Genomic DNA, 22,493 nt, shown 5'->3' with positions numbered 1-22,493 from the left:
ACCAGTTGATTTTGCAGAGCACGGAGAACACAGCACCAGTCATGTGGAAAGTACCTGTTTGTCCAGTGAGAGTTCAGATATGGACTGGAATCAGTGGCCCATTAAATACCGCCTTTTTGTTTAAAGCATATTCTAGCTTTGCAAAACTATTGTTGATGAAGAATATTGTAACTGAGCCAAAGAATGAAATTCCTCTACCTGGCCCTGGCCGGTTGGCTCAGTGGTAGAGTGTTGGGCCAACGTGTCGATGTCCTGAGTTCAATTCCAGATCAGAGCACACAGGAGAAGCATCTGCTTCTCCACCCCTCCCCTTCTCACTTTTCTCTCTCTTTCTCTCTCTTCCTCTCTTTCTCTCTCTCTCTTTTCCCATCCTGCAGCCAAGGCTCAATTGGAGTGAGTTGGCCCCAGGCACTGAGGATGGCTCCAGGTAGTTTGCCTATGGTGCTAAGAAGAGCTCAGTTGCAAGCATGGCCCCAGATGACAGAGCATCGCCCCCTAGTGGGCTTGCTGGGTGGATCCCGGTAGGGGCGCATGTGGGAGTCTGTCTCTGCCTCCCTTCCTCTCATTGAATAAAAAAATAAATAAATCAATTCCTAAACCCTCAGTGAGAGTAGAGGCTCGGTCAGGTACTCCAAGTTGTGTTCCATTGTTTTGTGATTCTATACTACTGGAAAGTCTTACATAGAGTGTAATTAGGAATCAAAAAATAAAAAACTAGCATAATTTATTTTTTGGTGTGCACATTTATATGTGATGTTTCCATTTTAAGTAATATAATAATACTTTCTTGGAGATAATTGTGGGGGTTTTTGTGTTTTGGGTTTTTTTTTAGAAAAAAGTTGCTTGCTTAAATAGTCACAAATACTTTCCATAGAAAGGATTTTATTTTATTTACTGTAAAAAAAATAAAGCCTATTTTTTACTGTAAAAAATATAGCCTTTTTTTTTTTACTTGTAATACATTTAACAAAGGAGTAGATACCTTTGTAATATTGATACAGTAAGACAATATGCACACCATAGGTTAGGAGTCTCATTGTGAGATGTAGTTCATTGAGGTATAGAAATGTTTAATTTCCTCTTTAAAAGATAGGGCTAAATTTTAATTTAGAAGGCATTTACATGAAGAAATCAAGACTGGCTTTAGCAACCAATTAGGAAGGATTTCTCTCTTAAAAGTTTGTGTGTCTGATGTGTGATGGTCATAAATGTTCTGTTATTTTTATTTCTCTAGTTTTTAGTTTACCCATTCTATATTAATGGTGCTTTGTATAGAGAAAACTAGTTTTGGCAAATGTTCTCTTTCTTCTCCCTTTTTTGTTATTTACTGTAAACTACATAAAAATTTTGCAAATATTTACTTGCCCAAGTAGCCAAAATATAGCAAACGTTACTGTAGTTAATGGGTATGATTATAGGTGCCTTGAACCATTGTTGACTATAGAAACTGTTCAAATAGAATATTATTTTACTGGTTATTTTCCTAAAAGAGAAAACTTTGGGATGAAATAGAGCTTGAAAAGAGGCTTTATGTGTTTTTTAGGGAGGGTAAAAAAAAGGTGAGGAGGTGAGTCATTTTGGAGACTTGTATTATTATAGCATGAGAAAGTAGACATTTCAGTAGACATTTCAGTAATTCTAAACCAAGCCCCAAATACCTTCAAACCTGTGGGTATTTGTGTGGTTAAGTGTGGGAAGAATTCAGTTAATGAAATTTCTACCATTAAAAATAACAATATAAACTATAAATGCAAATTATCTTTTTAACAAATAACTTTACCTGCCAATTTTTTTAGTAAGATTTTTTTTAACATTCTGAATAGTCATGTTTTAAGCTGCCATTTGGGACAGAAACTCTACCCACATTCATCTCTTATCCCCCTTGGAAAATGCCAAAGACTGGAGACATTTTTATACAGCAGATAACAGGAAGTCACTGCAAGAAGAATGAATATTTAATGAGCACTTATCCTAAGCCAGCCACTGTTATCAGTACTTTTGGTAAAACCCCATTTAATCTTCACCACAACCCTATGAGCCCAAGACCATTTTCATCATTTTATATATTTAAATTGATGTATAAAAATGAAAATAAGTAATCTAAATTAATATTTAAAAAACAGATTTAAACTTTCAAAGATAATGAATGATGCAAAGAACACATAAGAATTAATTTACCAAGTATACGAGGCTGAATTGAGATTTGAGCCATGGCGGATAGTTGTCACAGCACATGCTTCTAACTACTACACTGTACCGCCCTGAAATATAACACCTGGATTCCCAAAGAAATGAGGGTTTGATTGAACTAGAAGATTTGACCAGATCTTCCTTCTCTGTTATAGAGGCAACACTATGTAATAGTTAGGCACTGCACCAAATTTTAAGTATTTCATATTCAAGTTTCTGATGTCATCTTCCTTAATCAAGTGATTTTGATCAAGTGACTGATCATTCAGACTATACTTTCTCCATTTTCAAGGTAGTATTGACATTTGCATCCCTAGAAATCATTGACTTAGTTAACTGTGGGCCTATGGGTCCAGAAAAGGCAGTGGTACCAGGGATGCAAGGTAGCTGACACATCAGGGTTATTCTGGGAAACTATGCTCGATTCACTGCTGGGCAACTTCATCTCAGTTCTAGATGGCTTTACAAGGGGGGAGTTTGTAGGGGACTGGTGGGAATGATCTCAGACCCCTTCACCTGATTGCATAAAAATACTCCTCTATTTATTGTAGCCTATCAATGGCTCAGCTGCTGTTGGCATGATTTTCAAGACTATAGGTACATCACTTGCATAATGACATTAAATTCATACATTTCTAGAGGATGCTCAGTCCTTCTTTTGTCAAAACATCTAAAAAATAAAGAGGCATCTGGCCTATGGTGACACAGTGGATAAAGCATCAACCTGGAATGCTGAGGTCGCTGGTTCAAAACCCTGGGCTTGCCTGGTCAAGGTACATATGGGAGTTGATGCTTCCTGCTCCTCCACCCTCTTCTTGCTCTCTTTTTTCTAAAATTAATAAATAAAATCTTAAAGAAATAAAATAAAAATAAATAAAAAATAAAGAGGCAAAGATATTTCTAGCACTATTCCATTATCAACACTAGAATTTTAGTAAACGATGACCAAAATGCTCCAAAGAATTAATGAAATAGTAAAAGGTGAACACAAATGTAAAAAAAAACAACAACAACAAACATTGGTGATAGGGAACTCAGTTCATTATTACATGGAAAATTTAATATTTGTCATATATTTTTATATTTAGAAACACAGAATCAAAGGAAGCTTGTCAAATATGTTGTTGAGCATTGGCCCAGTATGTGGAAATCCCAGGTTCAATTCCCAGCGAGGGCACAGAGGAGAAACTCCCATCTGCTTCTCCACCCTTCCCCCTCTCCTTTCTATCTCTCTCTTCCCCTTCCGCAGCCGAGGCTCCATTGGAGCAAAGTCGGCCTGGGCGCTGAGGACGGCTCCATGGCCTCCACCTCAGGCTCTAGAATGGCTCTGATTGCAATGGAGCAACGCCCCAGATGGGCAGAGCATCACTCCCTAGTGGGCATGCCCGGTGGATTCTACTCATGCGCATGCAGGAGCCTATCTCTCTGCCTCCCTGCTTCTCACTTCAAAGAAATACAAAAGAAACAAAAATGTTGTGATAGTGGTTGACATCTTGAAAATAATGTGAGTTGTTAATAAACTTGGCACTTAAATTGGCATTTAAACTTCTCCATGTTATTATGTTCATTCAGAAGCATTCTTTATGGAATCCTAAAGAAGAACAGGGCTTTAGGAAATTAACTCTTTAGTCCCATCAGTTTTACCTCAGGGAAGGGGCTCAGAGAGATGGAGTTTTGTTGTCCGTGTTTCCCATATTTTAAAAACAACCTCTAGAGTAGGTGATCTGTAAGAGATGATACCGTAATGACTATATTTAAGATGTACATAGATATTTATGGTAGACACTTTATTGTAGGTGAAGTACCATTGGATAATGTATTTATTTATAGCAAGCATTTATTGAACTCTATTATTGTTGGTGGTAGGCATTGAGAATACAAATCTCAGTCCTTCTCCTCAATTAACTTGCAGAGTAATCTAGTTTTATTAGTTAAGTAAGTAACTAAAAATTTATTTCTTTCTATTTACCCTACGAGCACTGATAGGAACATCTTAACATTTCAGTTGAACCCTCTCCCCAGTCCTGAAAGGTGATTATTGCAGTTCTCCCTTTCACAGGTGGACAGCGGCCTTGGAGAAGTTAACGTTAAACCTCTCCGGGTTGCCACAGAGCTATATGCCTGCCCCACTCAGCCTGACCCCAAGGTCTGCACTCTCCTCCATACATCCACAGAGTGCAATTTACTTTGATAACAATCACACGCCATCCCCTTTCAGCCACCTAAGACAGCCTGACAGGTTTATTTTTGAAGGCTCAGCCCGGTGATTATGTAGGAAAGCACATTCTTGCATTATAGAGAAGAACCGGTGAAAAGAGATCATCCAGGTGTGAAATGGGAGTTCAGAGCTCGTCTTCTTGGTTTATTCCTGCTCAATTGTGTGTACAGCCATGTTCATTATGGTGTTTTAAATGTCTTCATTGGGCTATGATAACTTGTTTCTCTCTCTCTCTCTCTCTTTCAGATATGGAAAAATTGTATCTACAAAGGCAATTCTCGACAAAAACACAAATCAGTGCAAAGGTATGTGTGAGGTCATCTGTACCTTTAGCTCTGGCTTATGCTGTTCCTACGTGGCAGTCTAGGCACCCGCTACACAGTGATCACAATACACAGTGTATGACAAACCTCTCTAATAATGCCGAGGCTTTGATACATTGTATTTCAAGTAACATTGCTCATTAATTTTTTTCATTAACAAACAAAATGAAAAGCAGGAATTAGAACAACTACCAAATTGCTTCAGCATAAAACTAAATTACCTCTTAACAGCATTGGGTTGTATGGTTTCAATGATATCATCAGTGATGCAGATTGATTTCCTATATAAAAATGAGGAACTCTGGGGGAAACTTACCCATGCAAAACATGTTTTAATGTATCTGTTCTTTAAAGCTTTACAACATTGGTTGGCTAGGGATGAAGTTACCGATGGGCCCACTGTGTCTAATCGTCAGCTGCAAGTACCTCATGGGATTTCAGAATTGCTATCTTATTAAGGCTTTTTTATTTTTTGGACTGGGAAAATATTTCTGAAGTTATTTGACTATATCTGTGACTCATGTATCTTCGTGTCTTGGAATCCAGTGCTCTTTCAAGGGTTGCACCATGTCATTTGTGAAATCTATAATATCTCTCTCACATGACTCAGTTCTAACTGGAAAATTAGAATGTTTCTTGAAACATGTTCTTGGTTGTTCCTCTAATCCTGTCTTTTTAATAGTACTGACATTGAAGATGCGAGATTATTCTAAACATTGCCCTATTTTATATAAGTATAGTATGCATAAGTTTTAGAAATGAATACTCATGCACTGTACAATCTATCCTAGCCTAATTGGGTGATGGTAGTCAGATTCAATTCAATAATTTAAAGCAAAACAAACAAACAAACATATCATGTCTCTTATAAATATACAAATTCACGAGGTATTCACGTGCTACAAGAAAAACAGTAAGACATGGTTTCTGTCATTTGATACAAGTAGTTCAGTTTCTAGTTGAAAAAAAAAACCATAAAGGAAACCAAGGAACCAATACTAGTAAAATTATTCGGATAAGCACATCTGCCTAACACATGTGAGAGTATAATAGAGGTATCTATCTGTAAGAGGGGTATCCACAAAATACAGTGGGAAGAGAAGGTGGAGATTTGTTTTGGAAGAATTAAGTTTATAAAGCCAAGACACAATTATAGTCTTGAGAAAGGTTGATGTTTAAGAGAAAGAATTTCAAAATGTAATTGATGAGACCCACATATCTGGGAGAGAAAAATTCTCAGGTAAGGATATTGGTAGAAAGAAGGAAAGGTTCAAGGTTTTGGAAGCTTTTAAAAAAAGTTATCCTGAATATTTTGAACTTAGTTCTGTATAAACCCTTTCACAGTTTTTTTTTTTTTTTGAGAATTCACGATATGATTCTATCTGTGTTGTAGAGAAGTTAATTTGGCAAAGGTGAGTGAAATCGAATTACAAAGGAGAGGAACTGGAGGCAGGAAAAGAGCAATCGCAGGTTTGAAATCTATAGATCAGGAGGAAACTGAGGAAAGTCACCCGGGCATGGTTAGGGAAATGGAAAGGGGGCCCCGTGAACATTTGCAAAGGTAGAATCGAATATTCTCTATAAAGGAGAAATAGGTGAAAGAAAGGAATATATCAAATTAAGCCTTCAAGTTGAACTCGTCATTGGGGAGGATGGCTGCACAATTTACTAGGGTAAGAAGTTCAGAAACAGTAGTAGTAGGTTTTGCAGAGAAAGTGATGAGTTTTGTATGACCCATGCATGCTGAGTGAGAGGCCCTGGAATAGCAACCATCTGGGAGATGTCAAAGGCAAGGGTATACATAAGCTCAGACTGAAGCCAGCGACTAGATACAAACATCAAACAGCTCCCTGGTAGAAGGGGAATGGGGTGGGGTCCGTTAGGATGGGCAGCTGAACCCTGAATCTTGGAGAACATGTAAGAGCAAAGTTATGAGACCTGACTCGTAAAGAGGATAATCTTTACTTGTGGCCTGTGGGAAGCACACGGTATGTTAGAAGCATTCGATTGCTAATTCTTTTCTTTCTAAACCTGTCCAAACCATTTCCAAAGTCTTTGGGTGCAAAATATCTGCAAGTGCAACCAGAGAAAATTGAGGCATTCAACTCAGGCAAGTCAATAATATTGATTGAGTACTAATCAGAAGTACAAATGCTTCATAGACAAGCGACACCTGTGAACCTCAGCAGATCTTATTACATGTCTGATAATTGGAGCGGTCAATACAAAAGGATCTTGCACTGTGCAAAGTTTTGCTCAGAATGCAGGTATCTCTTGTCACTGTACAGCACTGATGATAAAAATGTATAAATTACTATCCTGAAAAACCACACTTTGTATACTTGTGAGATTTGAAGAGCTGTAACTAAAATGGGTTGTCTGAGTTTCCATATGCAATTATTTTTTTTAACAGAAGGGTGCTGATATGGACAAAAACTCTGGGTATCATTATCTCAACTCTTAATGCTCCCGTACATGACTGTCTATTGAGGATGGTAGGAGAAAATAGTAAATTATATCTCTTATTGTTTTTATATCAACTTTCTGTGTGTCTTTTATAATGTACATATTAATATAATTTTACAAGCGCATATGTTTTAAACAAATATGGTAAATATTGAGTTCCTTGCTCCAGATTATTTTTATTTATAGTAATACGGACTTTTAAAGTAGCTTGGAGGCTGGCTACTGGTTTCAAACATAATAAACACTGATACATACAGGAAGAGAAAGAGGAGGGAAGAAAGGAGGGGAGCAAAGGAGGAAAAGAAAGAAAGGAGGGAGGGAGAGAGGAAGGAAGGAGGGAAAGAATGGAGGGAGGGAGAGAGGGAGGGAGGGAAGGAAAGAAGGAAGGAAGGAAGGGAGGGAGGGAGGGAGGGAGGGAGGGAGGAGGAAAGGATAGAGGGTGAAAGGAGGAAGGGTGGGAATAAGGGAACCACCAAGGGAAATAATTTAATAGAAAGGCGGTAAAGGATGACTTTATGGGAGGGCAGAGGGCTGTTAGACTTTCGCCTTGAGGGTAACGTGAAGAAGCTGAGGTGATCATGCGTTCATTACACACAAGTGAGAGCATCAGTTGCCTTGCCTAGCCTCAGGATTTGGAGCCTGTGAATAGCAGTAGTGACTGAATCGGGAGCTTTGAGCTTTGTCAAGCACATGGGGGAGGTACCCTAAACATAAGCACTTACAATCAGACAGGTATTACTGTCACTTTCATGCTTTGGGAAAATACTATTTTAATGATATTCTGAGTCCCATTGAGAGTATTTCCTTTAAGAATAATGGCCCTTCAAATGATTTCAGTAGAAACTACATGTTATTGAGAAGAGACAGCTGTTACATTTATGAAAAATTGCTTCTAGTTGCAAATGAGGACCATGGGAGCAAGTTGCTGAGGTTGGGAGGAAGATATGACATCACTGAGTAGTTCAAGAAACTGATAAGACAAAGTGTTAAAACACCATCTAAATATTTATTGAAATAGTCAAGAATTTTCTAATATTAGGAAAAGTGACTGATCTAAAAGGTGTTTGTGGAGAAATAGGAAAAATGATATCAGAGGTCTGTAGACCATGATTAAAATGAAGGTTCATTCCTTATAAAATTTTATGATGTGAGATTCTGAATTGGCGGGAAACCATATGGATTTAGGAGCAAGGGGGACTCCCATTTACAGGTCCAATGGTGGAATGAATGTTAGGAAAAAACAAACAAACCAAAAATATGTGAGCAAACTACAAAGAAATAATGTCCCGTTCAGTGGTAGAGTGTCTGCCTGGTGTGTGGATGTTCTGGGTTCGATTCCTAGTCGGGGCACACTGGAGAAGCAACCATCTGCTTCTCCACCCCTCCCCATTTTTCTTCTCTCTCTCTCTTCCCTTCCTGCAGCCCTAGTTCGACTGGTTTGAGCACATTGGCCCCCAGGTGCTGAGGATGGCTCCAGTGGCCTCTGTCTCAGGTGCTAAAAAATAACTCTATTGTGAGGATGGCCCCGGATTGACAAAGCATCGGCCCCAGACAGGGATTTGCCAGGTGGATACTGGCCAGGGTGCATGAAAAAGTTGGTCTCTCTATTGCCCCTCTTCTCACTTGGAAAAGAAGGGGGGGGAATTATGTTCTCGGGGTATTAGCTAAAAGATTAAAAACATGAAAATTAAAGCAATTTGCAGTGATAAAATTTATACTCTCTCATGTAGCAAACATTATAACATGCAAGCCATCCAATGCTGGTTTCTGTGAAACTGGTTCATCCTTTCTTCTTTAGTATCATGATAAATTGGTAGAGCCTTCTAAAAATGGCAGTGTGGGGAGAACAAAAAAGACATGTTATTGATACTAATAATTCCACTGAGAATGTTGTTCCACTTATTTTATCCAAACATCCTGTTTTAAATGTGTATATATGCACACACTCTTAGTCCTCTTTTATTCTCTATATTGGTGTAAACACAAGAGATGTCCCAATTCTAGCTTATGGAGCACATGTGATAGTTATATAGTCATTGTGATGATAGTCAAGAGGTTTAAACTATGTCCACTATGAAAGCATTTATTATAGGAAGCTAACTAACTATAGAAGGATATAAAATGCAGTGTACTATAAATATGAAGCAATGTGAATATTTGCGAGTCATTATTGCTTATGGTTATGTCAGACTGTCTGGATAGACTACCATGTCTCTGCCTATTGGCTGGATGACCTGTGCTCAGTTACTTAACTTTGGTGGGTGCCTCAGTTTCTCCATATATAAAATGATAATAATATATGCGAGTAATATTGATATAAAGGAATGATATGATGAGCATGTGAATTAATGCTTGAATGATAGCAATACCTCATATTGGCTGTCGTATTAAATACTGGCATTGTTAAGCAGAATGATAATGTTTATGTTGAGGTAGTGGGAAGATGAATGATACATTATTATTAATTTTCTATTTCTCCAATTTATTATGTAGTCTTTTCAGGTAAAAAAAAAAAAGGTAGCTCAAAAAAGCTCTTGGAAAAATTAAGCTGACTTCAACGGTATTTATATATTTGGGTCGTTCTTTCTACGAAACCTGAGTTTCTTCGTCTTTGTAAAATAATATCAGATGACAATAGCAATGAATTAAGATAGAATGTTACCTTTATTTCTTTAATTAATAGGTGCAAGTTGAGTTTGTCTTGACCTTCGCCTTCTTCTGGAAAGAATGGAAAGGGTGTGTGAGGAGCCTTTTTCAGAAAAAAATCACTGAGATCATTAGGCCTGTAATTAGAGAACAGAAATTGGATTTGGTCTTCTCTGGAACACTTGTTACTGAATCATTTGCAACTTTGCCTCCTGACTAAGACTATGCAGTCAAAACCAAATATTAGGAAGACAGGATTGATTAGTTTTGTTTCTAATGAGACGGTATGAACCATTGAACACGTGGTGTATTATATGCAAGTTGGTGTTCAGTGGGGTATGGGAAAGTACACTGGTCTCCCTAGAGATGAAAAGAAGAATCACAATTAACCTTGCTATATTAGCTCAACTCTAGACCTATATTCTATCTTAGCATCTAAAGAAAGGATTTTGTTCTGTCCTGCATCCCACCCACAGCTGTTATTTCTAAGTTAGCATATTAAATATTTTAGAGGGTTCTATTGTTATTATTATTATTCTATGTTAACATGAAGAAGTCTTTGTAATAAGTGAAAAAATATATACTTATAACATGTTTCAAGATTTATACAACTGCACATTTTTCCTCAAAAGTGTTTTATAGTTTTATGCATGGTATAGCAAAAGGAGGTTTACAGTTGTGAGGACATGAAACAGGGTTTATTCTTGTTATTTTTATTAATTATTATATTATTTTTCATATAAACAACTGTGATACACATATTAGGCAAAAGCAAATCTTTCTACAAATATTAAATATAGTTGGTAGTTTTACTGTTTTAAAAATAAGTTTATACTTGACTGCATTTAATACTATTACCTACCTGTCTAACTCTTTTTCAGAAATTATTTAAATTATAAAAAAGATTAATTTTTATGAAGTTTAATGTAGTTTAAATTAAATGGCAGGGTTATATAGGCTGCTGTGATTCATAATCTGTGTATTACTTTTAACTAATCCATATCTTATAACTTAACAGAAATCCTTTGGTACATATATTCTTTTCCTGTCTTTCAACTTTTTATTTTTAAATCAGGTATATTAGTATATATAAAATGCTCTCTCTTCATACCTCTACTAAGCTCAGTTAATTATTTCTTCCAAAATTCACCTTCTCAAGAAGTGCTCAGTAGATACTTCCTGTCCTATCTAAACACTTGACAACACTGCCTCCTTCAGGCACCATCTGGAAGCAGAGAGTCCTTGCTACCATATCACTCATGCTGTTGTGATCATTTTACATCCTTCCTCTATATCGGGGTAGTCAACCTTTTTACCTACCACCCACTTTTGTATCTCTGTTAGTAGTAAAATTTTCTAACCACCCACTGGTTCCACAGTAATGGTGATTTATAAAGTAGGGAAGTAACTTTACTTTATAAAATTTATAAAGCAGAGTTACAGCAAGTTAAAGCATATAATAATAATTACCTTCCAAGTACTTTATGTCAGATTTTCGCTAAGTTTGGCAGAATAAATCTTTATAAAACAACTTACTATAGTTAAATCTATCTTTTTATTTATACTTTGGTTGCTCTGCTACCACCCACCATGAAAGCTGGAACGCCCACTAGTGGGCGGAAGGGACCCGGTTGACCACCACTGGTCTAAACTACTCAGGATTCTGGTGGGAGAACATGTTGGCAAGTGATGGAAGAAACAGGGTGGTTCAGAGTGGTTACTTAGATTCCAGAGGTTTTCTCTTTTCTCTGGGATCCTTTGAAGTCACATCAATGGAAAGAACAAACATAGCTAGGTTTGAGTTGTATAGCTCTGTAAAAACACCGAGGGTACCAAAGACACACACATACCCATGTTTCTTTAAAAATAAACCTGTGTAACTGAGAATATTATTTTATCATCATAGAGTTATTCTGTTTACTGATTTGAAGCTATCTATTTTACTTAGCCATGATTTCATAAATATTGGAAAATTGTATCTAGTAATACATATTTTAAGTAATATGCAAATTTTAATAATGTGAAATTGATAAATATAATATTGGACATGTTTAGTTTATTAAAATTTATGTTCACTTTTAATATCATAATAAATATCTTTTCAAATATAGGATTTCAAACAATAACATTTTTTTAAAAGCCACTTAATTCTGTAAGAATTTTACAGTGAAAATACATACCATCAAAATTTCTAAATAATAATCTAAGTTTTCTTGGCCAAATTATATATATATATATAATATATATATATTGCCTCTCTAAAGATCTGTTTCCTCACCTGCCAAAGGAGATCATCAATACCTATGATTTAAAAAGTATTTTCAAAATTACTTGGAACCATGTCTGTAATGTGTCTGGTACATGCATCCGATAAATTTTCCGTGGGTCGTGGATTTGGATTTCTTCTCAAAGCAGCCATATTGTCTAGAGCTCCTACATACCTTATATAATTTAACACAGTTCTGAGTACATAAGAGTTCAACGAATGTGTATTTCATGAAATGACATGTGTTCATCAAGATTGGCTTGGTTAATAGAAAAAAGTATAAGTACTTAGAGAATGTTTCTTTCACACATTCTGGTGTTGGCCATATGATAGCCCTCAGGATTTTTTTCAAGGCCTATAAACCTGATGTCTTTGAGGAAAAGCACATTCCGTCACAGTAGCAGGTGGTGGAATTCATTGTGATTGAGTTGGGTAGGTTCTGAAAACCAAATGCTATTTTGTTCACCCTTTGTTATACTGTTTACTCTGTTGTTTTATAAGTTCAAAGGGAAAAAGAAAACAAAACAACTAAAGAATTTAGCTTCCTTAGTGTTTGAAGCCATAGTGAAAGCATAATTCTTTTAAGGTCTGGAGAATTGTCATTTGATTTGATGGCTGCCTTTGTTCTTGTTGACTTATGGGTTATTCATTTTGCTATTAAAATAGCTATTTTTCTTTCATTTAGTAAAAAAAAAAATTAGAACTTCAGAGTATGAGAGAGAAAAACACACACATAGCTAAAAAAATAATAAATACAGAAACCCAAATCTCAAAGCTATAAAAACCTAAATTGGATTTGAAAGATAAATGCATCATTTGTTATGGTTTGGCACTGCAAGTGGGAGCCAATGTCCCTTTTGCTATAAAATATTGGTGATATAAAGTTCGTATTTTATATAATCTTTTTGAAAACTGGCATGGTGTCCTCCCTTTTGTGGAATAAGAAAGAGAAAATAGCAAGGTTTGCATTTAATTTGTACTATTTCAGTTAAGAAAAGGGCAGTTTCTTTAAATTACTTGGCATCCAGATAGATCTGCTGGTCATTCTGCTCACATCAGCCCTGAGTTGGAGGAAATCTGTATTCATGAAGGATCTTTGGAAGATCTCATTGCCATTTTTAAAGATACAATTTCTCCTTTGTATTAATTTGTATTTAAGTACAGTTAGTATACAATATTATATTAGTTTCAGGTATATAATGTAATGATTCTACATTTATTCACCATAACTGTGAAAACTTATCACAGTATCATTTTAATAATCCAGTCACAAAAGGATAAATATTATATGAGGTAACTAGAGTAGTCAAATTCATACACCAAAAAAAGGTAGAATGGTGTTTGCCAGGGATTGAGGGTTTTGGAGGGTAGGGAGGTAGTGTTTAAAGGATACAGAGTTTCAGTTTGGGAAGATAAAGAGGTACTGGAGATGGATGTTGGTGATGGTGGCACAACAGTATGACTATATGTAATGCCACTAAACTATGCACTTTTTTTTTAAGAGGAGGGGAGATAATGAGAAAGATTCCCGCATGTGCCCTGACCAGGATCCACCTGGCAACCCCTGTCTGGGGACAATGCTCAGACCAACCGAGCTATCCTCAGCACCCAGGACCATTGCTTGACCCAGTCAAACCACTGGCTGCAGGAGGGAAAGAGAAACAGAAGAGGGAAGGAGGGAGAAACAGATGGTCCCTCTCTTATGTGCTCTGACTGGGAATTGAACCTGAGACATTCATATGCTAGGTGATGCTCTATGCACTAAACCAACCGCCAGGGCTAAACTATGCACTTACAAATGGTTAGAATGATATAATTCACTCTATTTTATCGCAATAAAAAAGCAAACCAAAAAACTCACTAAAAATAAATATAAAAATAAAAATAAAGATGCAATTTCTCTTCAGAAGAAATAAGGAGAAGCTTAAGCTATAGATATCACAGCTGTTGACATTCTCAGGGCTTGTCCACTCTGGGAAAGCTGCAGCTGAAACTGTTCACGAACACCCTAGGCTTGGATCTGAGGGTGATGTGGAAGATAAACACATTTCACATCGTACTAAAGGAAATCAAAGGCAAAATTCTGTGAGAAATACTGTAAGGCACCTTGGAATGTATGACTTTGGGATATTTTTGTTACAGTAGATAATTAAAGTGAAAACTAGCTTTCTTCTGAAGGAATGACAAGAAACAAACATTTTCTGAAAATAGAATTACATGAGGTAGAATTTAGAGCCTCATTAAAAACAAACAAAGAAAAAACAGCTATTAAAACAACATGGTTAAAAAGCTTCTCAGGGGTCCTCCTGAGATATTTTTGAGTTCTGGGGGTTAAATTTCAGAAAACTTTTAATTTCATATATAATATATAAAGAAACGATGGCTAATACTATTACCTTTTATAGAGAAACAGGTGAAGAAATTGGGGTTGATTTGATGAGAGGAAACATTTTACATTTTATTTTTTAAATAAAAATCATATGTATTTAATGTCACGGCATGATTTGACATACGTATACATAGTAAAGGATTACTGTAGTTAAGCTAATGGAGATATCGTCTCCTCACCTACATACCATTTTTATATGTGTAATGAGAGCAAATGAAATCTACTCTCTTAGAAAATTTCTGGTACTGTTCAATGCTGTGTTATTAACTGATTACTATCCTATGCATTAGATTTCTAAACATATTCATCTGACTTAGATAGCAGCAACTTTGTACCCTTAAACCAACACATGTACATTTTCCCTCCTGGCATTTATTTATTTATTTATTTATTTATTTATTTATTTATTTTTGGCCTGTGATAATCATCTTTGTACTTACTGCCCTTATATATTTCACTTTTTTATGTTGCTTATGTAAGAGATATCATGCAATTTTTTTTCCTTTTTGTGTCTGACTTACTTGACTTAGCAACTTAACAAAATGCCCTCCAGATACATCTGTGTTCTCGCAAATGGAGGGATCTGCTTTTTTTTTTTTTTTTTTTTTTTTTAGGCTGAATAATATTCTAGTGTGTATGTGTGTGTACAAGGGTATCACAATTTACCTATTACGAATAACGCTGCAATGACCATGGGAGTGCAGGTATATCTCTGAGATACTGATTTTATTTCCTTTGGAGATATAGCCAGAAGATCTATTGCTGATCATACAGTAGTTTTTTTTTTAATTTGAGGGGGGGACCCCATACTGTTTTTCATAATAGATGTTTCAAATTCCCCCCAGCAGTGCAAAGGGGAGTTTCCTTTTCTCCACATACTCACCAGCAGTTATGTCCCTTTTGTTCTTTTTAACACTAGCCATTCTAACAGGTATGAGGTGATAGCTCGTTGTGGTTTTGATTTGGAGTTCCCAGATAACTAGTGATTGTGAGCATGTTTTTGATATACCTGTTGGCCATTTGCATGTCTTTTTTGAAAAAATGTCTATTTCAGATCCTTTGGCCATTTTTTAAGAGGGTTGTTTGGGCTTTTTTTGCTAGTAAGTTTTATGAGTTTCTTATATATTTGGAATAACCTTTTGTCAGATACGTTGATTTCAGATATTTTCTCCTGACGAAAGAAAAACTTAGCAAGCCAAAATTTCCCATGTGAAAAGTCAAATTTCTTCCAATCTATCTCAATTTCTAACCATAGTTCTGAACCAAATGAGAGTAGCCCCAAGTGAAAGATATGTACCTATATCTCTTTTATTATATATGAATGTATTTATATATTCATTATACATATATAATTACATGTATATGTCAGTATGTGTGTGTATATGTGTGTGAGAGACAGGGATGAGATAATTATATCATAAATGTGTTTTTAAAATTATTCTATGAAAACTTACCTATTACGTATGAGTTTTATATAATGTAATTTTTGTTTTAAAAAAATGTTGAAATGAGATCCCCATAGATCTTTGTAACTAAGCATCTACTATGTTACATAAACCAAAGATGTCTTGAAGAAGTTGTTTTGCCTTAGGTCGTGGTCAGGGTTTTGGGGGGTTTCTTCTATCATGAGAGATTATGTAAGACAAGTAATAACGGGTTAAATATGGGTCAAAGTTGCCTACATAATTATCAAATAAAAGCACAGTGTATATGTTTGAACTTTGTGTGAAAAGTAAACATTGCTACTTTGCAACATTGTATTTTCACCTATTATGTCTATTACTATAGACTATCATTATAACTGCATACATTATTACATCTGGTGGAGAGCCAGATATGTAACTCTGCTTCTTCTTAGGAAAAAATTTTAAAATGTAGATGTAGTGTTACTTTCCAGATAAGACAGTTCCATTTTTTACGAGTGAACTTCTATAGACAATAAAATGGCAGCATGGTACAAGAGCTTGTGAAAACAAGAGACATGCCTTTGAACCAGCCCACTTCTTTTAACCAGAGGATAGCTTGTCTGTTTTCAGAGAAAAACTTTTGGTATCTCTATTAACCACGTCTTTTTTTAGCACCAAGGGATATGAGGTTTCCACCAAAATTTTAACCCTGTGTTTCCCATCTGAATTCCTTTAAGCAGAGGAAGTAAACTCTTCATCCTGTTTTCCACCAACCTACCAACAAACCAATCGATCAGTGGACCAAACAATTAAATTAAATTAATAAAAAGGAAGTGAATCCCAATACAGGAGTCAGGAATGGGGTCTTTAGTCTGTTTGCCTAAGTCAGAAGAAGACCTTACAACAGTGTGCTCGGGAATGAGCAGATGGTGAGCTATAGAGTCGTCAGAAATACGGTGAGCAGTGGTTGCGGAGGCAGGAGATTCGTCTCTCCTTATGGTGCGCAACTCAGCCTTGGAAGTCTCTTAGAGCATTCTTATAATTCATCAAAAGGACAAATTTGGCCTGACCAGGCGGTGGCACAGTGGATAGAGCGTCGGACTGGGATGTAGAAGACCCAGGTTCGAGACCCCAAGATCGCCAGCTTGAGCACAAGCTCATCTGGGTTGAGCAAAAAAGAGCTCACCAGCTCGGACCTAAGGCCCCTGAACAAGGGGTCACTCGGTCTGCTGAAGGCCCACGGTCAAGGCACATATGAGAAAGCAATCAATGAACAACTAAGGTGTCACAACGAGAAACTGATGATTGATGCTTCTCATCTCTCTCCGTTCCTGTCTGTCTGTCCTTATCTATCCCTCTCTCTGGCTCTCTCTCTGTCCCTGTAAAAAAAAATAATAATAATAATAAATAAATAAAAATTTTAAAAAAGGGCAAATTTGTCTAGTAAAGGAATGCTGCAACACTGCTTAAAAGTATTTAGATGTAAATACGATTTAGAGGACCCTAGACCACACTGTTATTTCCTTTGTAGATTAAAAACATTATTCAGAAAATTAAATGTAATGGGGTAACTGATCGTATGAGTGCATAGGTTGCAGGTAAATATTTCTTTAGCATTTGAACTGTTGAATATGTTGTGTGCCCATCACCCAAAGTCAAATCGTTTTCCATCACTGTATATTTGTACCAGCCCACTTCATTTATTGTGTACCTGTGTGGCCCTGGGAGGCATACAGACCTTCAGCTTTCAATAGCCTCTTCCACTGGTCAATGGATATCAAGTACTTCAAGAGTTAGTATTATCCCCATTTTACTGATGAGAAAACAAACCTAGAGATCCGAGTAATTTCTTGAACATCATATAGCCAGCATCCAGATATACATCTGCCAAAGCCTATCTCTTGACTATTTGCTCTTCCTCACTCAGAAAAATCCGCACAAGTAAGACCAGCAGTAAATGACACCAGATGTTACTAATGACAAGCAGACACAGACACAAGGTCTTGAGTTTGTGTAAATGCGGACAGTTGGAAAGAAATGGAGTAGTTTTTAGCCACCATTTCTACGCCACTATAATCAGTATTGGTTGGGCATTCTGGTTCTCTTTTGTCATTTAATAGAGGTGTAAAGAAGCAGGCAGATTGTGCCTTAAAAGCATGGGCACCTTTGGAAAATATTTTGTTTGTTTAGTTTTATTTAGGGTAGTTTTCTTTTCTCATATTTTACGAATGGTTTTCTGCTCACTCCCATTTTACACTTAAGTGACATTGGAACATGTCTAGTCTGCTACGTGTTTTAGCTTCAGAGTGAGCATCAGTCTAACCAATTTTATGTGGGAAAATATCGCAGAATTACGGAGGGTAGCGGGCTGACAAAGTGCAGTTGACAGTTTCTCTTCCTCTCAGGATTCAGAACGAGGTGTGTGCTTCCTTAAAGGGCCTATGTGGCCGAGTTTCACAGCAAATGCTCTTTTTTATCTTAAGTTCCGTTTGGCTTCCCTCCCTTGTGTGCTCATGGGAATCAGGTTAAGCCCTCTGAAGAGGCTACTCTATCCCAATTACTTACCCAGGCTCCCTTCTGGGTTTTTTTTAATAGCTTGCCCTTGGTTGTGTAAAGTTTTGGGGGCTCATTGTCTGCTTGATAGGTGAACCCAGAAATAAACAACTATTTCCTATTTGGATTCTAAACATATGATAAAGTTTTAAGAAAGACTTTTATTGCTTTGAATTTATCCATGAACCAGTTCTTGTGGAAAAAATACCCAAATGCCCGCTAAGATTGCTTTTCTTTTTCTTTTTTCTTTTCCAGTCTGCTTTTTCTCAGAAGGTTCTTCCCCTCTCTTCATAATTTCTTATTGTTTCAAGTAGCCTTCAAATCTCTAACCTCAACCTGAAGGCTGCTCAGTCCCTCATTTTCTTGTGTTTTAATGAAACCTTGAGCATCTGTGTTTAGTTTTCTCAACAAGTCTATTCAACCGACATGTGTTTTACTACCTCAACCTCCCTCTATAATCCCCTGCCCGAGTTGAGTCCAAATTTTTATAATGTTTGGATTGTAATTCTATTTCTTTCTTATCTGGTCTTTGAGAGATTTGTGCCTCAAGGCCTGATTTTCTACTTCCAGATGCTGATCTTAAAACTAGATCCTACTTATTGGGACTCCTGAGAGAATTACTTTACCTCTTGGAAGTCATCATTTGCATTTAGTCTCTTTGTCATTGATGGCATTTTTGTAGGAATTACCAGAATACCAAGGCATTCATTTCTTATTTGTAACCCAAATTGACTCATTCTGAAACAGGACATAGATGTCTTATATCAGATTCTTGTCCTTAGGCAACTAGGAAGCCCCTATGCATCGGGAGATACCAGAGTCCGTCATATGGCACCTGTCTTCCTCCACGGTTAACAGTTCACCTTGATGTGCCAGAGCTCCTCGAATTTTCTTGATGGATAGTGGGGAAATAATGTAAAGCCTTTCTCATTTGGTTTTAATTCAAAGTTAAAGCCGTACCTGCAGCTCTGTGCTGTAACTGGTTTCATTCAGGCTTTGTTCTCTAAACAATTTGTAGACGGTTGTTCAGAACCCCCAGCCATCGTTAGCTAACTGCGCACATGTGGAAACACAGAGGCAATGACCTTCAAATCCACTCCAGAAATACAAACTTGGTCTCTAAGTTTAGAAAGGAAATTCTTCTCTCTCGCTAGCCAGGAACTGGGACTGATGTTTTGCCCAGGTCACACATAAGTCTATGCCGTCCAGGACAGCAGGGGGAAAAATATGACCTCTCGGGTAATATGTGCGTCATTAAAACTTGACTGTGTTCTTGGTCCAGGGAGTAGCCGCTCACGTAAAGTGTGCACGCCCTTCGGAGTTTTTGAAAGACACAAAACGTGGAACCCAAACAAAGGGGGAATTATTGACAATTGATTAAAGTATTTATACTTGATCTGTGAGAAGTCAACCAAAAGATTTAATTTAGAGGGGCAGTGGAGATGCCTCTTATCTGTCAGCTCTCTTTAAAAGCAAAGGTGATTCTTTATGACTATACATATCAAGAGTTACTAAAGTTTCTAACTCTTTGAGCTGGTAAATGCGATCATTTTTTTCTAAGAAATAATATTTTAGGTGTGGAAAATATAAACACACAAATGTAGTTTTTGCATCATATTACTGAAATCTCCAAAATAATGTGAGTATGCTAAAATGGGGAGGGACTTAACTCCAGTTAAAGCAATGAAGTATTTTACAACCACTTAAAAAGGTCATTGTTAAGACTCTGAGGTAGCCTGGAAACTAGCAACAGTGGGAAAAAAGAAAAATAGAAATGTCTATGTGTACACTGCCAAGAATAGGTCAAAACATGATGCTTGCCCTGGCCAGTTGGCTCAGTGGTAGAGTGTCGGCCTGGCATGCGGGAGTCCCAGGTTCGATTCCCGGCCAGGGCACACAGGAGAAGCGCCCATCTGCTTCTCCACCCCTCCCCCTTTCCTTCCTCTCTGTCTCTCTCTTCCCCTCCCGCAGCCGAGGCTCCATTGGAGCAAAGTTGGCCCGGACGCTGAGGATCGCTCTATGGCCTCTGCCTCAGGCGCTAGAATGGCTCTGGTTGCAACAGAGCAATGCCCCAGAGCATCGCCCCCTGGTGGGCATGCCGGGTGGATCCCGGTTGGGCGCATGCAGGAGTCTGTCTGACTGCCTCCCCATTTCCAACTTTAGAAAAATACAAAAAAACAAAAACAAAACATGATGCTTGACTACTGAATGTTTGATAGGTTTTATTACTGGTTGACATTTTTGTCTTCTCTACTGGACTGCAGGTTCTTTGAATGAGGGGCCATATTTTAGTATATCTTCAGAACTAAGATGTAGCATATAATAAGGGCTAATGAGTATGTCTCAGCTATTCATTAAAAGATAACAAATATCTAGAAAAGCAAAAATAATGAGTAATGTGAAAGTAATTTAACAGTATTGAAATGCAACAACGAGAAAAAACATTCATTTATTCAATAATGAGAAAATTTAAGAATAAATATTTTCATTAAAATTCAATTACATGTGTAAGTTTTTAGGTTTCTGTCATTTGGAATAAGATGTCAAAAGTGAAGGACTTCTAACTACTCGTTAGGGAATATAAGGCCTCTTGAGATCTGGACTGTCCTCTTTCTAACACCAGGGTGACTACACTGTTGGATAGTGTGATCCCTGTACCAGCTCTGAAACTGAAGGAGTATGCACATTGTAGTCTATGTGATTAACACTACTGGAGCTGTACAGTGAGCGACATGTGGCCACACTGATGACCCTGGTCAATTCTCACCCCTTCCCGCCATACCCAACTATCTTCACATCATATGCAAAGAAGACGCTTCAATACCTGTTCCCTGTCCCTGAAACATCCCCCATGCCCCATTTAATAATAAAATCTGGTATGTATAGAGTATTCATTATGTGTAGAAATCATGCTAAGAGTTTTATATATATTATGGCTGTGTTCTTCAAATTGTTATACCTATCATCTTCATTTTAAAGATGTGGGAAACAAGGAAATTGTCCATTTCTCCACAACTATGAAATAGAAGATACGGGATATGTATATAGGTTGCCTTTGTTCTAAATCTTGGTTATTCAATCTTGTTCTTTTCCCCTATGCTGTCTCTGTGCTCTTCCTTGTCTTTCAAGACTCAGTGGATGAGCACCAGGTCTTCAAAGCATTATCTTTCCCTTTATTCCTGCTCAAGCTGACTTAGATATCTTACTTATGTATATCTTAATAAACCTCTCAGTTATCCAAAAAGTCTAGCCAGCTCTTAACAAATGGAATATAATCAGTGATTCTTCTCTTTCATGTTCCTCTTAAACCATGGCCTTATCAAGAACAGGAGTTATATACACTTCTTCTGTTAAAAAAAAAAAAAAAAAAAAAAGGACTGTATCTTGTTCATTTCTTGTACACTTTTGCTTAGCATATGCTTGATGCATGAAGTAGTTATCCAATGAATGTCCGGACAAATAAAGTAATGAATGGCTCAACCACATCTTAGGTGCTTAGTACATGGATGTAGCACCAAGAAATCATCGCGCATGTGATTTGAGTTGTGATTAGACACAAGTTCTTCTTAAGAACATTTGGAGTTAGCGTTCTTCTGCAGATTCCTTGCCTTTTTAAAAAATAGTGCTATCATCATGTCCCTTATCTGCTTAAAAACTGTGACTTGTTATTCTGTCCCTTATCAAGTCTGAATTCCCCACTCTGGCGTTAAAGGGTCTCTAAAATTTGTCTCAACTCACACAGTATTTTTCATTCTGTTTTAAAAAGAACTTTTTAACACTAAGCAGGGCGTCACTTGACTCTCCCACCATGTCATGTTTATACCACCCCTGAGTCTTTACTCAACTCTGTCCACTTCCCAGAAGTCCCTTCTCTGTAGCCTTCTTCCATTGTAAACCAGTCTTCAATTACTAGGTAAATTCAAGTTCTTTCTAAGCAGTGCTCTATTCTAGCTCTTCTTAAAGTCTATTTTCTATGAATTCTTATTGTCTCTGTCAGATCATTTATCATCCAATGATATTTTTGACTATTTTCAGC

General features: G+C 37.0%; 1 protein-coding gene across 4 annotated transcripts in view; it reads left to right on the top strand.

The window, feature by feature from the left end:
* Positions 1-22,493, top strand: part of RBMS3 (RNA binding motif single stranded interacting protein 3) — a 1,408,740-nt gene that overhangs the window by 924,461 nt on the left and 461,786 nt on the right. For all 4 annotated transcript variants that reach the window (XM_066351336.1, XM_066351338.1, XM_066351337.1 and 1 more), the window contains one exon: positions 4,655-4,713. In XM_066351336.1, the coding sequence (XP_066207433.1) occupies positions 4,655-4,713 (59 nt within the window). The remainder of the gene's footprint in view (positions 1-4,654; positions 4,714-22,493) is intronic.

Source organism: Saccopteryx leptura, chromosome 10, assembly GCF_036850995.1.
Source record: "Saccopteryx leptura isolate mSacLep1 chromosome 10, mSacLep1_pri_phased_curated, whole genome shotgun sequence".
Taxonomy (NCBI): Eukaryota; Metazoa; Chordata; class Mammalia; order Chiroptera; family Emballonuridae; genus Saccopteryx; species Saccopteryx leptura.
This window is presented reverse-complemented; position numbering and strand designations above follow the sequence as displayed.